Source organism: Onychomys torridus, chromosome 12, assembly GCF_903995425.1.
Source record: "Onychomys torridus chromosome 12, mOncTor1.1, whole genome shotgun sequence".
NCBI lineage: Eukaryota > Metazoa > Chordata > Mammalia > Rodentia > Cricetidae > Onychomys > Onychomys torridus.
Genome location: NC_050454.1, coordinates 16,296,180 through 16,311,535, shown reverse-complemented (window position 1 = coordinate 16,311,535; position 15,356 = coordinate 16,296,180). Strand labels below are relative to the sequence as shown.

Here is a 15,356-nt window from a genome sequence, read left to right as displayed (position 1 = left end):
AGAACATGGGGTCTGGGTTGGCTCACACTGGCAATGAGGTCAGATATTTCCCTTGGTTGATGGAATAAACCTTCACCAGCCTCAGCTTTCTCACCTCTAGCTAAGGGTATAGTAGAATCTCTACCTGAGAAGGCCACTCAAGATTAAAGACATTAAAATCATGGAAAGCACTTGGAAAGTGATGCAGAGTGCTGGTACAGTTATGCGTTTCTCCTGTGAATTTAAGTTAACCCTGAAAGTTAAAGTCTGGGGTTATACACGAAGGGACAGATGGCAGAATGATCTATCCAGAGGATGAAAATGTCCTTCATGTTGGTACAAATGCCATGCTTGTGTCCAAATGTGTATCTGTTTCTTATTGTGTCACGTCAGTGACATCAGAAAAACAACAGACTCGAATGTGATTTCTGTGTAGAGTGATTTGGGTGTAAAGTAATTATTGCACTAAAATAAAATCTGCCTTGTGTAATTAGTATCTACCAGTTTATAGCTGAGCACATGGAGAATGCCACCTTTGAGTTCTACAAGCATCAGAGACTTTTGTCCTCTAGAAAAGTTTGTTTTGTGTTCTTTGGAAATGCATGACATTGAGATTACTGTTGCTTCTTTATTTATTTGTTTATTTATTTTGCTTTTAAAGTGTTAGATGTCATTATGGCCAAGAAGCACCATTTCAACAGGATGCCGCTGTCTGTCTTCCCCTATTATCCCTCCCTGGGAACAGCCTTATATGGTGAGGAGAAGCCACTGGTCAAGCTTCCAGCATCTTTCCAAGAGTCTCTGGGTCTTCCTTTGTGGAAGTTCTTTCAAAAAAATAATCATCTGATCAAGGCAATAGAGGATGAAATGAGATGTTGTCACTGTGAGCTCATGTGGTCTGAAATGACTGGTACCGTGACCATCAGACCTGCCGCCTCCTTAGTCAATCACAGACGAAGAATCAAGACCTGGCAAGAAGATGCATCTGAGCTGCTCTCTGGCATCAGGTCTAGATATGAAGTTAAGTTGTTTGAAGTGTATGCACCAGTATGGGACATCATACAGCATGACTTAGAAGATGACAGGATTTTGATTGAGTTTGATAATGATAGTCTAACCTTAGCCGGAAAATCAGAAGATATCCAAGACATCAGTCAGAAAGTCAAGGAATTGATAGATAGCACCACAGAAAAGGTCAGAAAGGAAGAGCAGAGTCTGAAGGAGAAAGTGGCCCTTTCTCCAGGGAAACATTTTCTTTTGCAACACAGTGGTTTCCTGGAGACTCTAAGCAAAGAGTACCCAGAGATGGAGATTCATTATGATGCCGCCATGCAGGACCTGTGCTTGAAGGGATTCCGTGCAGACGTGTATAAAGTCAAGTGTGATGTCCAGGAAAAGGTGTATTCCTTGGCTCAGAAAGATGTCCTGGTTACTTCTCAAGTTTTCATGTTTCTAGAGCAAGTAGACAGTCAGGAATTTTCTAAGACTCTTTTTGAAGCACAGGTCATGCTTTCCACATATGAGCTGAAGGGTACAGCTCTTCTCTTGCTGGCCCATTCTTCCAGAGACCTGGCAGAAGCGGAGAAAAAAATGCTCAGTGCCTTAAGTTATAAGCTCATTGAAATTGAGGACAGGGAAGTTCTCGAAGGCAATGTGTGGAAAAAGAAAATCCACCTTCTGCAAAAGAAACACAGCTCCACTGCAGCCATTATGATAAAGAATGAATTAACTTCAGGAACCCCGGCTGAGGTCATCATTGCAGGCTGTGTGAGAGAAGTAAATGAAATCTATAGCCAGCTTTTCGAGTTCTTGGAAAACAACATGAAAACTGAAAGACTGGTCGAAATAGAATCATCCTTGCTTATCGAGTATATAAAGACAGACAGGAAGCTTTTCTGGCAAAAGATAAAGAGGGCAAATGTGCAGGCAATCTTTAAGCTGGAGGATGAGCCAAAAGGCATTTTACTAACTGGCTTCAAGAGCAAAGTTGTACAGTGCATGAACATGGTCCAGCAAATCCAGGATTCAGTCTGCATTAGAAGATTCCAGATTGATAAGGCTGGTGCCAGGCACTTCTTCCGGAACAAGGCATCGTATTACAAAACGGAGATCAAGCGCCTGTATGGATGCGTCATTGAACTCCAGGAGGTTGGAGAGAGTGAGAAAGGCAGCCTTCAGGAGAAGTGTTACTTACAGAAGGACATAGCCCCAGGAGTCACGCTGATTGTACAGCAAGGAGACCTGGCTCAGCTTCCTGTCGATGTGGTAGTGAATACGGCAAATGAGCATCTGAAACACGTTGGTGGTCTCGCACTTGCTCTCTCAAACACAGCTGGCCCTGAACTTCAAGCAGAATGTGACAAGATAGTCAAGAATGGTGGCATAGTCCCACCTGGGAATGTCGTTATCTCAAAAGCAGGCAAGCTCCCTTGCCATCATGTCATCCATGCAGTAGGGCCTCGGTGGAAGGGAGATAAGGCCCCAGAGTGTGTGATGTTGTTAAAGAAAGTTGTGCATCGAAGTCTCTCTTTAGCTGAGGAGTTCAAGTGTCAATCCATAGCCATACCAGCTGTCAGCGCTGGGATCTTTGACTTTCCCTTAGACCAGTGTGTGGCAACCATTGTTTCAGCCATCAAAGACAACTTCCAACGTAAGCCAGGCAGTCACACCTTGAAAAAAGTTTATCTGATAGACATATCTGCAAAGGTTGCTGGGGCCTTTGCTGAAGCTGTAGACACTACATTTAAAGCCACCCTTTCCCACACGGCTTCCCCACCCAGCTTAAAAGCATTAGAGTTACCAATACCCGGGAAACCGCCGCTGAAAGAGGGCTGGCTGCTGGTGTCACCGGAAGGCCTGAAAATCCAGCTCGTGGAAGAAAGTGTACAGGATGCTAAGGTGAGTGTCCCCTGTCACCACCAATGTGCTGTGATGTCGCTGGTCTGTACCTGCTTTATTGAGGGCCAAAGGAAGACAGAGCAGAGGGAAAGAAGTGAGGAAAATTCCATGCTCTCCTACTCACGTGCTCAAACATTGTCCATAGATCTGGGCTTCTTGCCACATCACTTAGGAATAGAGATCAGGTGTGTTTGTGAGAATTGAAAGAGCACTGAGGTAGCGTCACTCCAACTGTGGATCCATGGTAGGAGACAGGGCCTGCCTCTCTGCATTTTCACCACTTTCCATCTGTCGAGTTTTGGTCCATCTAGGGCTGGCTCCTGTCACCTACAGGTGTGGAAAAGAGCATGGGGATGCAGAGGGCAGGAATCTGTCCAAAGACATGAGCAAAGGTGAACTTGGATGCTGGACATGGATGAGGGAGCTCAGTTCCCTGAACCCATCTGTGGGTCCTTTGTGAAGGAGTGAGTGGGCAGGCTGGAGGAAGGTCCAGATGTTGGGAATCATGTAAGGACAATTCTTGTTTTGTGTATTTGTTGCAGGGAGCTAATGTTTTTTGGATAGACTAGCTACCAGCAAGCCCGAGGATCTTGACTTAGTCCTACACACACACACACACACACACACACACACACACACACACACACACACACACACACTGGGGATACAGGCCAATGAGCAGTCACTTCTCTTATCCACTGTGCCACATCTAGGCTTGCCTTGAACAGAGATTTGCCTGCCTCTGTCTCACACGTACCATCATGCCCAGCTAAATAGAAAACTATTATGACAACAAAGAAAACACACATCGTAATATAGAGAAAATTTGTTAAAGGTTTATTTCTGTTACTTTTTAATTTATGTGTATGTGTATGACCGTATGAGTGAAGGTCACATGTGTGTGGGTACCCAGAGGCCTGAAGACAGTTACAGGTGGCTGTGAGCCCACTGAGGTGGATGTTGGGAACTGAACCTGGGACCTCCGGAAGAAGGGCAAGTGCTCTTAACTGCTGAGCCATCTTTCCAGCCCCTACTTTGACATTTTTAGCCACTCTTTAAAAGCTTTGTTTAAAGACCATGATCCAAGTCCTGAATTATCACCACTGGGTGTCATTTGTCCCTACTACCTTTAAACAACAAACAGTTGGATTTGCAGGCTATGATAATAGATGAAATGAACTAGGTATCGTAACCCTGTTTTGCTTTGAATTGTTTTACAAGAGAAAGCACCTCTAAGCATCCATCAGGAACAGTTAGTTCCTGGTGTGCTATGAGCAGCAGTGATACAACTGAAATTAAAAAAAAATCTTATTTATTTTTATGTGCATTGGTGTTTTGACTGCATGCATGTCTGTATGAGGGTGTTAGATTCCCCCGGAACTGGAGTTACAGACATTTGTGAGCTGCCATGTGGGTACTGGGGATTGAACCTGGGTCCTCTGGAAGAGTCACCAGTGTTCTTAACTACCGAGCCATCTCCCCAGCCCTACAACTGAAACTTTTAACCTGGACGTATTGCTGTAAGCATATTCCCACAGGCTATGCTGAGAAAAGCTAAAAATCATTTTAACAGTCTTGTAATTAATGATCCTCTTTTAAAATCTTGAAATAGTGTTATGTAACTCATAATACCCATTCAAGTGGGCACATCAATGGTTTTTAGTATATTCACTAAAAATACACATGGAAGGTCTTGGTGTTGGGGCTCGTGTAGGGACAATTCTTGTAGTGTGAACATGAGCGTGTGTGTGTGTGTGTGTGTGTGTGTGTAACCACAATCATACAACCATACCTGCACTCTAACTTTAGTGCATTTTAATCCCACCAGAAAGAAATCTGTGCCTATTAGCAGGTACTATTGATCACCCTACCTTCCTAGCTCCAGATAACATCTAATCTACTCTGTTGTTTTTTTTGTTTTTTAAATTTTCTTTTTGAGACAGGGTCTTACTAACTAGCTTTGGTTATCCTGGAACTCACAATGTAGACCAGGCTGCCTTTGAACTCACAGAGATCCACCTGCCTCTGCCTCCTGAGTGCTGTGATTAAAGATGTGTGCCACCACACCTGTCTCTATCTACAAATTCATTTGTTCTTGAAGTTTCATATAAATGAAATAATGCATTGGTGATCTTCTGGGACCGGTTTCTTTCATTGAGAGGAATGCTTTAAGGGGTCGTTCATGTCATAACTCATGTCAACATTTCATCCCTCAGTGGCTGCGTAATGTCTTATTAGATGAATATACATTGGTCTTCCCAACCATTAGCCGATGGACATTTGAATTGTTTCCATTGTGACTTTTATGAGTTTTGCTTCTCTGAACATTGATTATGAAATGTATACGAGCAACTGTTGTCCTCCTGTGCCAAGCCCAGTGGCTCAAATATAGTCATGGTTGATGAATGCTTTTATTAAGAATTTGAAAAGAATCTTTGTTTTTTTGTCTTGAAGACCCACGCCGTCGTCATCTCCATTCCCGTGGATCTTGCACTCAACAGAGGACCCCTTTCTCAGGCCGTATTGGAAAAGGCTGGGTCAGAACTCCAGGAAGAATTGAACAAAGCAGGACAAGGGGTCTCTATCAGTGAGGGCACAATTCTACAAACCAGTGGCTGTAATCTGAGCTGCCGCCACGTATTTCATGTGGTGGTTCCACAGTGGAAACGCAACAACAATGCATGGTCACTGAAGGTAGGCCCCAGCTTTCTATCTTCCAGGAAATGGGGTAGTAGCTCTCTGGACTCCTCTTATAGCACACCCCAGCTAGTCCCTGTCTGCTTCTTCTCTGTGACAGTATCTTGAGTTTGGCAGGTCCCATCCCACGGCCATTTCTTTGCAGTTGTAGATGGCTTCTTGTAGGTCATAGTTAATGATGCAAGTTCGTTACTGTGCTCAGCAATTATTGACAGTCAGGAAGGGTTAGAAGTGGGGAGATGGTGATAGACAGCTGTCACTTCCCCTCTTTGCTTCATGGTGGAGTGGGGCTACCCTCTTGGAAGGGTGTCTCAGATTCCCTGTCTCTTGTCTTCTCCTTAGTTTCCCTCTTCAGACTGCTGTTAACTTTTGTTGGAAGCATAAAAGAGTGGACAGTGCTCCTGGTCAATGGAGTGGACAGTGCTCCCAGGAAAAGCTGCTGAGTGCTTATTTTTTAGGGCCTCCCATTTCTAAACAAGACATTTAAGGAAGTGCTTTGTGCTTTTCAGATCATGAAAAACATCATCAGAGACTGTCTGAAGAAGGCCGAGGCACTGTCTCTGCAATCAATTGGATTTCCAGCAATAGGAACAGGAAATCTGGGGTTTCCTAAACCCGAATTTGCTAAATTAATAATTTCAGAAGTGCTCAGATTTAGTAACAGGAACCACCTGAAAACTTTACAGGAAGTTCAGATTCTGCTGCACTCGAAAGACCTCGAAAACATTCAGGTACTGGCTCGGCTTGCTTCTGATTACTTTGCCAACTGCAGCTTGGGACCTGTGTTCTTCTAAGTCTTCTTGGTCTAATAGGATGTTTATTTCATGTATTTTCAACACAGAAGAGTGTGTTGGCTGGTTATATGTAGCATGACGAATGTCAAGAAAAATTAGATACAGAAAAAAAAAAAAAACCTTCAGGAAAGTTCCAAACACTCACAAAAATACACGAACCAGCCTAATGAGGTTCTCTATCTGTTATTCAGTCTCAACTGCTACTGCTCTGTTCCTGGGTGTTTGATCTTTCTCCCCTTATTTCCTTCCCTCTCATGTAAGGTTGATGCACGATTCTATCTCTAAACAATTCACTGATTTATTTTGAATATAACCTTACTACTAAAACATATCTTGAAATGGCAGTCATTCCTTTGATTTGGTCAATTATAGAGTTAATGTGTAAGTTTACAGCTGTCTCATGAATGCCTCTCCAGCTTTATATCTTTTTGTCTGAATCAGAATCAGAGAAGAAAGGTCCACACATTGTAATACTCATTATTTTTTCAACCTATGGGGTTTCCTCTCACATGGACATAGAAATATTAATACGTAATATAACAGCACAGTGGTGGCATTATCCATCTGAAAGTTCAGGAATGGGATGCAGGCGATTCCAGCTTCCGTTTCTGGGAATGTAATTAATTGTGGGTGAAGGATGTGGCTTGAACTTGTCCTCATGTGACTAGGACACTTGGACCAGAGATACTAGAACTGCCGTCAGTCACAGCTGTGTCACGCAGCCCACATTTTACTGCACATCAGCTCTGGTGACATAGCCTGACTCTAAGGCCTGGTTTCTGATTTCCATGTCTTTATAATCCAGTAGAGGACATGACCTTGATGTTTGAAAAGTTTCCACAAAGTCACAATAAAAGTAGCAGCCCACAGATGCCCGTTGATTGGGCTGTTGGAATTTTGAGGTCATTCTTCATTATTGTCCAGAGCTAGGCACTACCTATAAATTCATGGAAGCAAGCATATGGAACCTGTATTCTAATCAGGTAACCCACCCCCCCCCCCCAAGTCATTTAGCTTGGCCTGTAGAAACACAGCGAGGTTTGTTTGATTGATTATGCATTTAGATAGGATCTAGCTAAGTAGCCCGGATTGTTCACACTCATGGCAATCCTCCTGCATCAGCTTCCAGAATAAAGAGTTATAGGTATGCATCCACTTGCCCAGCTGTTAAGAATTTTAATGACTTCCTTGTGGCATGAATTGTGTAAGGTCATGTGGGCATTGTGTGTAGCACATACTTTCCTTTCAAGAAATTTTTATTACTTTGGAAGTTTAGATTTATATCCACAAAGTAAACTGAACTGAAGGTGGAGGTGCTGAGATTATCATGAGATAAGAATGTCTATGTGGACAGACACAGTGTCTATCTGTGAATCTTGTTACATAGACTTGAGTCTCCCAATCTTTATTTGGGAAATATTTCTCTCTCTCTCTCTCTCTCTCTCTCTCTCTCTCTCTCTCTCTCTCTCTCGATTTTTCAAGACAAGGTTTCTCTATGTAGTCTTGGCTATCCTAGAACTGACTCTGTAGACGAGACTGGCCTCGAACTCAGAGTGCCACCTGCCTCTGCCTCCCAAGTGCTGGGATTAAAGGTGTGCACCACCACCGCTCAGTGATATGTATATTTTTATAACCTTAAAAATATGGAAGTAAGCTGGGTGGTGGTGGTGCACACCTTTAATATCAGCACTAGGGAGGCAGAGCCAGGCGGATCTCTGTGAGTTCGAGGCCAGCCTGGACTACCAAGTGAGTTCCAGGAAAAGGTGCAAAGCTACACAGAGAAACCAAATATATATATATATAAATTAAATACTATGTTTGAAGGTTATTATTTTCCAATTGTGTGTGTGTGTGTGTGTAAGTATTGTTTGATGTAGGTTGTAGGTGCCACAGTAGAGAGAGAAGCTCACCAAGATGTTAAGTCTTCATTTTCCAAAGGAGCAGAGGGGTTCAGCCTTCTTGGAAAAGACCGACACCCAGCTAGCTCACTCCAGTTACTTTATACAAACATACAAGGTTAACAGGGGCTGGGAAAGGTTCCAGGCATGGAAGTCATCTTGCTTTCGCTGCCTGTGAGAGCAGGCAGCCCACACATTATGGAAAGCCATAATCAAAAGGAAGAACCCTAGGCTGCCAGGAGTGTCTTAGGACCAAGGTCAGTGCACCTTCAAGCTCTCACATACCTAGCGAAGGCTTTGCTAAAACATTTCACACAAAGGCTTTATTTTACATATCGCTACATGTGTGCACACAGAGTCAAAAGCCAATGAAGCAGACTCATTCCTCGAGGAGGGAGTCTAATGGCTAACACTGTGTTTGTATTGCCAGGCATTTTCAGATGAATTTGACAAAAGGAGTAATGGAGATCCTAGCGCCGTGGATGCAGATACACAAGGTTCAGTAAAGTTTTTAAGTTGACCAGAGACTTCTTGTTACTAAGTAACTGTTCAGTGACAGGTAAAGGAGGATGGGGATCATTTTTCTGATAAGTCTATAAACTATGGAACACATTAAATTATATGACATACATGTGAGTATAAAAGACTGTTGGTGGGACTTGGAGGGGAAGGGAAAGGTGGACTACATTATATCATCTGTACAGTAGGGCTCTTTAATTACTGATGAGACTACCGCCTCCTATGGATAATCTAACATTTATTTTCCACGGCGGCATTAAGAGACAATACAAACCAACACTTCTCTGTCAAATGTGGTTTGCTGTAGATGTATCCGGCTTCTACAGTTTGCTGTTTCTGAGTTCATCTTGTTTGGAGTTCACTGGAACTTTGATTTGAAGTGAGGATTTGCTATGTTGCCCAGGATAGCTCCAAACTCGTAAACTCAAGCGGTCCTTCTGTCTGTCCCAGCCCAGGGCCAGGGCCAAAGTAAAAGACAGCCAGTATATCGATAGGGTAGCCTTGACCTCAGTTACTCTTGCTTCTGATGAGTCAGTGCCTGATTCTGCTTCCCCCCCCACCCGCCGCAGGTTTCTATGGGAGTCTTTCCAGCCCCACTTTAGGAGTGCTAGAAATGAATATTGGCCCGATCCTCTTCCAAGTGGCCACAGGGGACATCACCAAAGAAGTGGCAGATGTGATTGTCAATTCAACATCAAACACATTTACTCTCAAATCAGGTAACTCCAGTGAGATGGATTCTGTCTCATGCAGTAATCAGTGTGGTAGAGCTTATGAAGAAGTGTTTCCATAGGGCAAAAAGGCTTTGTAAACCTGGGCTTGTTCGTGTTGATTAATATCTTTAAAGTTATTTCAAGGGCTTTCTTACAACTGGCAACATTCTTGAAATTTCCTTCTCTGTCAGTAATGCCTGGGCTGCTCTATGATGGGATGGGTTGGGATACAAAGGCTGTCTTTCTGGTCAAGTTACCAACTTGATTTTCTCATGTAGGTGTTTCCAAAGCAATTTTGGAAGGTGCAGGACAAAATGTGGAGAAAGAATGTTCTGTCCTGGGTAAGGAACAATGCTACTTCTTGGTGCCAGATTGTAAGTAGAAGATTGACTATGGAAGGCTATGAAGAAACTGAGGAAGGTCCTTGGGTTGGGAAGGCAATGTATTCATCTCTCCTTTCCTTTTCTTTTCTTTTGTTTTTGTTTTGTTCTTTGTTTTTGTTCTTTTTGAGACCAATATAGTAATCTTAAGATCATATAATTTATGAAAGAATTCCATATGAGAGAAAGTTAAAAGTGGAAAGTTATCTCACAGTTCAGAGAAATTAAGCCACAAAATTTCACTAAACATAGTATTTCAAGAGCTTTTAACCCGTACAATATTTCCTCATCAAATCAGACATCTTGATTTCTCCAAGAGTAGGTTCGGCATCTGATTCTGAATATGTTTCACAGCTCAACAGAACAGCGAGTATATAGTTACTGAAGGTGGGTTACTGAGATGCAAGAGTATTATTCATGTTGTTGGAGGGAATGATGTCAAGAGATCAGTTTCCTGTGTTTTGGAAGAGTGTGAACAACGGAATTACTCATCCATTTGCCTACCAGCCATTGGCACAGGTGAGTAGCCACAGGCTGTCAAGGCCCAGTCCCGAAGTGTCGACTTCTCCATGGATTTGGTCCTCACTGGGTCTGGGTGATGACGGTGACATCTCACTTAGGAGTGAACAGTTTCCTCACTCCAAAAGACCCCAGTTCCCCAGGGAGTGAGCAAAGCTTGAGGGTATTTTAAGTTGAAGGAGGAGAATGAGCAGGGTGCATTCATGTGTGCCTGTGGTCCTTCCTACTGGAATCACTGAGGCAGGAGGAATGGCCTGGGTCCCCACAATTTATCTACAAGGTTCATCAAAGGCATTGACTGTAATTTTCTGCCACAGTGGCGGGCACCATTAACAGGGATAATCCAAATACGCTCTCTCTATCAAACCAGCTTGCCCAGGGGACTTTCATATTGCCTGTCATGTGACTTTGCCAGCTGCCATTCACTTTGGGCTGACCCATAATTAGAAAGGGACATTCTGCAATCTTACCTAGTCAATGGGTTCCAAAGCTTGAGAAATAAGATCTGGAACATGTTGAAGACAGGAGTGGATCTACTCAATGGCTGCTTTGAACCCTGCTAGACAGCTAAAATCATTCAGGGTATGGGGAAGAAAGATATCCTGGAGGCTCAGGGTGACTAATATGCCTAGAATTATAGATTATAACAAGTAGCTCACAGTTTTGGGTGCCTGAGAATTATCTTAGTTTAAATCTGGCCCCCAGAGGTAGCTGGGAAAATCCAGACACATACATAAAATCCATTAGAGGCTAAGATTGTCTCTGTAAGGGCCATGTTGTTTCAAGATGTATTAGTATTTTTTTCCTTTTATGATCTCTTGAGGACATAAGTAAATCAAGGGGGGAAAAAGTCACCTGGACTCTGTAATGGGAGAGGGGTGACACTGGGAGCCAGGATCTGTTGAAAAGGGCAGATGTGAATGTCACAAATTAGAATGGGTTTCAGGGGCTGGAGAGATAGCTCACAAGGTAAGAGCACTGACTGTTCTTCCAGAGGTCCTGAGTTCAATTCCCAGCAACCACATGGTGGCTCACAACCATTTGTAATGAGATCTGGGGCCCTCTTCTGGCCCGCAGGCATACATGCAGGCAGACAGAACACTGTATACATAATAAATCAATCAATTTTTTTTTTTTTTTTTTTTTAAAGAATGGGTTCCAGGGTCTTTTCCTGGGGTGTTGACCTCTGGACAGCATAGAACAGAGACTCCTCCCCACTGTGTCTAGGACGTCAAAACTATGTTAGAAAAGTCTACAGCGATTACAGTGGGATCAGGCATTTTTCTTCCCTGTGGCAACTGGAACTAGTGCTGTGGGATGGCTTTCTGTATTCTATGAATATGTGTTTCTCTGATTGGTTGATCATTAAAGCTTCATTGGCCTATGGCAAGGCAGCTTAGAGGCAGGTAGAAAATCTAAGCAGAGATAGGGAGAAAAGAAAGGAGAGGAGGGAGAGATGCCAGCCTGCAGCCCAGGGAACAACATGCCAGCAGACTGGTAATGCCACAGCCATGTGGCAAAACAGAGATTACTAGATAGAGCTAGCTACTAAGAAGCCTGAGCCATTAGGCCATACAGTTTGCAAGCAGTCTAAAGCCTCTGTGTGTGTACTTGGGTCCAAGCAGCTGCAGGACCGGGTGAGACACAAGAAAACTCCCAACTACAGGAATTCCTTGTTTATGTCACAGCCTTTTGCAGGTGGATCTTAACCTTGTCTTTTTTTAATGTGCTGCTTTTTTTTTTTTTTTTTAAGGAAATGCTCAGCAGGACCCAGATGCAGTTGCTAAAGCCATAATGGATGCCATTGAAGAATTTATCCAGAAAAAATCAGTGCAGGCTGTGAGGAAAGTTAAAGTTGTCATCTTCCAGCCCCACATTCTGAATATTTTTTATGACAACATGAAAGAGAGAGAAGGCTCCCCAGCTCCTCCCCAGCCGTCTATGCTGTCTAAGATTGCCTGTGAGTCGTTTGCTTTTATCAAATACATATTCCTGACTTTGATGTTGAAGGGAGTAAAAGAAAAATTAATTTCCATTTTCTCTTTAGCCTTTTTTGGTTTGTCAAAGCAAGCTACCCCCAAACAGAAAACCCTGTTTCTGGAGAAGAAGACGGAGACAACAGTTTTCCAGGTATGTGGTGCTGATGCAGGCAGCGTGGAAAGCACCATCGCCTGGATACAGAATCTGATTACCCAAGAGCAGCTTTCCTACACCAGTAACGATGAGTGTATCAGAGACTTTGATGAGGAGGAATACAAGAGACTGAATGAGCTGCAGAAGAGGCTGAATATTGTCATTGACCTGGACCAGAAGAAACCTTTGATGAAAGTTGAGGGAATCAGCAGAGATGTAGTGAAAGCTAGAGATGAGATTGAAGACCTGATCAAGAGCATTCGGTTGGTCAAAGAAAAGGAAAGCCAGGCAGACTATGTCCTCGAATTTGTGGAATGGCAATATATTGCCAACAGCGTCACATACAGTTTTGACAAAATAGCTAATATGCAGTTGGAGGAGGCCCAGAAGGCAAAGCAAAAGAGTGTTGTTGTCAAAATTAATAATCAGGACTTCACAGTGAACTTGAGCACAAACACGGCCACAGGCCATCAAGGGCAGAGTGTCACTGTTCAGCGCCACATAAAAACCGAAGGTAAGTTACCTGCTCATGGGTGTCAACCATTGCTCCAACTCTGAGTTTGAACACCCTTTTAGAAACACAACAGTTTTTGTTTTGTTTTTGAGACAGTGTTTCACTAGGTAGCCATGGCTGGCCTAGAAATCTAGGTGTACCAGCCCAGCCTCAAATTCAGAGATTTGCCTGCTTCTGCCTCCCAAATGCTGGGAATAAAGGCATAAGCCACCTATGTTCTGCTGTATTAAATTTTAAAGTAGATAAAATTCAAGTAAGCCCAGTAGAATAATTTAAAGATCTTGGTCCCTGAGTTTCCAGAGCATACACCATGGCCAGTAGAATATAGCAAAGGTGAACACAACAGCCCAAGAACAGCCATCTTAACTTAACTAACAAGCTACCCTTGCATTTGCTCCCATCTCAGTAGCTTACAAGCTTTCTGGACTTAGTTCTTCTGTGGAAATAACAGCTGTCTTGAGCAGAGGTAGAAAAAGAAAAGTTTCAATAGAAAAGTGGCCCAAGGTTCTCAAGAACTCAAAAGCCAAGGAGAGGACAGACTTGTTAGAGTTTGCCCCTGTGTCTGTAACGATGACCATGGATGACCTCCATTCTATTCCCAAGTCTTCTTTTCCCTGAGCCAAAGGTTCCTGGGCACTAGGTCAGAAAGCAGCCTACATGTTCCCTGATGGAGTTGAGCCTCAGGAAGGGAATGTCTATCTTGTGTAGACAGTCATTCCTTCCAACCACGTGAGTGCCCCTCGGCTTCCCACAGACTGTACTCATCTTCTGTAGGATCAATGTGAATGAACCCGTTAGACTCTAAGCATCCCTGGAGGGATGACATATCACATGTGGTATTCTGTAGCCTGTCACAGACAAACCGTGCCATCCACCCACCTACCTCTTAAGGATGTAGTGAGGCAAATGAGAACATACATGTAGACTCCTCCCTGCCCCCCACAATGGTATAAACCATGCAGCTGCAAAGTGACAGAGATTGTTCAAAACAGGTTGGGTAATTAATTTGTTCAATTACATCAGAGCAGAGGCTTTGCAGTAAATGAAGGTAAGCTACAGTATGTAGTCAGTTTTCACACCTTAGCAAGATCAAAACAGAAGGTGTAGACACAGGCTCCATCCCTAGGAAACCCTAGCTCTGTATATCGGTGCCTTTTCTCTCCTGGAGGAGGGTGCTGGGAAATGAGTCTCCTATGTGTCAGGCAAGAGATCTACCACTGCACTATCTTGCCTTAAATAATCCCCCTCTTTTGAACAAACTTTCTAGCTCATCCTGATACCAGTGGTTCATGATATACATTTTTAACAACATCCGTTTAGAGAGATATAGAATTTCTTGTATAGATAGAATTATGAGACTATAACACAAGGGGGAGTCAGGTTTTGCCAAAGCATGCTGGAAATGTACATGGGAGCCCTCAAATCCTTATTTTGCAGCTGAAATCCCTGCACATTGGAGTGACATGAGGCAGAAGAAATTGCTTGTGGTCAATCTACCAACCAGTGATCCTGAATACAACATTGTGGCAACCAAGTTCAACCAGACCTGCGCAAACTTGGTCATAGAGAAGGTAAGTCGGCTACAGAGCTTCCTAATGGTAGAAATAAGTGATATCAGATCCTGAATAAACACACTCATGTATGGGTCTATAGAGGTGGCCTATGGGGCCTATGCACTGCTCTCTCAGAGGACCCCAAGTTTCAAGTTTGGTTTCCAGACCCACGACAGGTAGCTTACAACGGCCTGAAACTATGGCACTAGCACCCTGAAAGTATGCTTTTCCCTGAGCTCAGTGGCAATATATTTTCATTTTACTTATCCCTCTTCTGATATTTGTGGGCACCTGGATTCACACTTGTCAACCTCAAGTACATATAATTGAAAATTAAAAATAAGGCCTTAAAAAATACACTCACTTTCACTTCCTATCATATTTTATACCCAGAATCAGTCAAGTCTGTGTGGCCTGTTCTCTTCTTCCATCTTCACATGGGTTCTGGGGTTGTATTCAAGACACTAGGCTTGCAGGGAAGTAACGACCTGCTGAGCCATGTCACTGGCCCCACCTTTGGTGTTTGAAGGACATTTTTGCTGGGTATAGATACAGCTGAAGATGAGAAACAGTTATAGGTAAATAACAAAAAGGGAAATGATGTAAAAATCCCAAATCATATGAAAATGTGTGAAAATGCTGAGACTTTGAACCAGAAAGCCAATTTTGCCTTTTTAATCTTCCAGTTTTTGATTTTTTTTTTCTTTTTTTCTAAGTGTTTGGTAGTTTTTTGAGGTTTTTGAGACAGGATTTTTTTCA

General features: G+C 43.1%; 1 protein-coding gene across 1 annotated transcript in view; it reads left to right on the top strand.

Moving 5' to 3' along the window:
• Positions 1-15,356, top strand: part of Parp14 (poly(ADP-ribose) polymerase family member 14) — a 31,915-nt gene that overhangs the window by 14,345 nt on the left and 2,214 nt on the right. The window contains exons 6-15 of the mRNA XM_036204029.1: positions 641-2,877; positions 5,332-5,571; positions 6,084-6,305; positions 8,697-8,763; positions 9,355-9,504; positions 9,777-9,839; positions 10,233-10,397; positions 12,151-12,357; positions 12,445-13,044; positions 14,482-14,615. Of these exons, the coding sequence (XP_036059922.1) occupies positions 641-2,877; positions 5,332-5,571; positions 6,084-6,305; positions 8,697-8,763; positions 9,355-9,504; positions 9,777-9,839; positions 10,233-10,397; positions 12,151-12,357; positions 12,445-13,044; positions 14,482-14,615 (4,085 nt within the window). The remainder of the gene's footprint in view (positions 1-640; positions 2,878-5,331; positions 5,572-6,083; positions 6,306-8,696; positions 8,764-9,354; positions 9,505-9,776; positions 9,840-10,232; positions 10,398-12,150; positions 12,358-12,444; positions 13,045-14,481; positions 14,616-15,356) is intronic.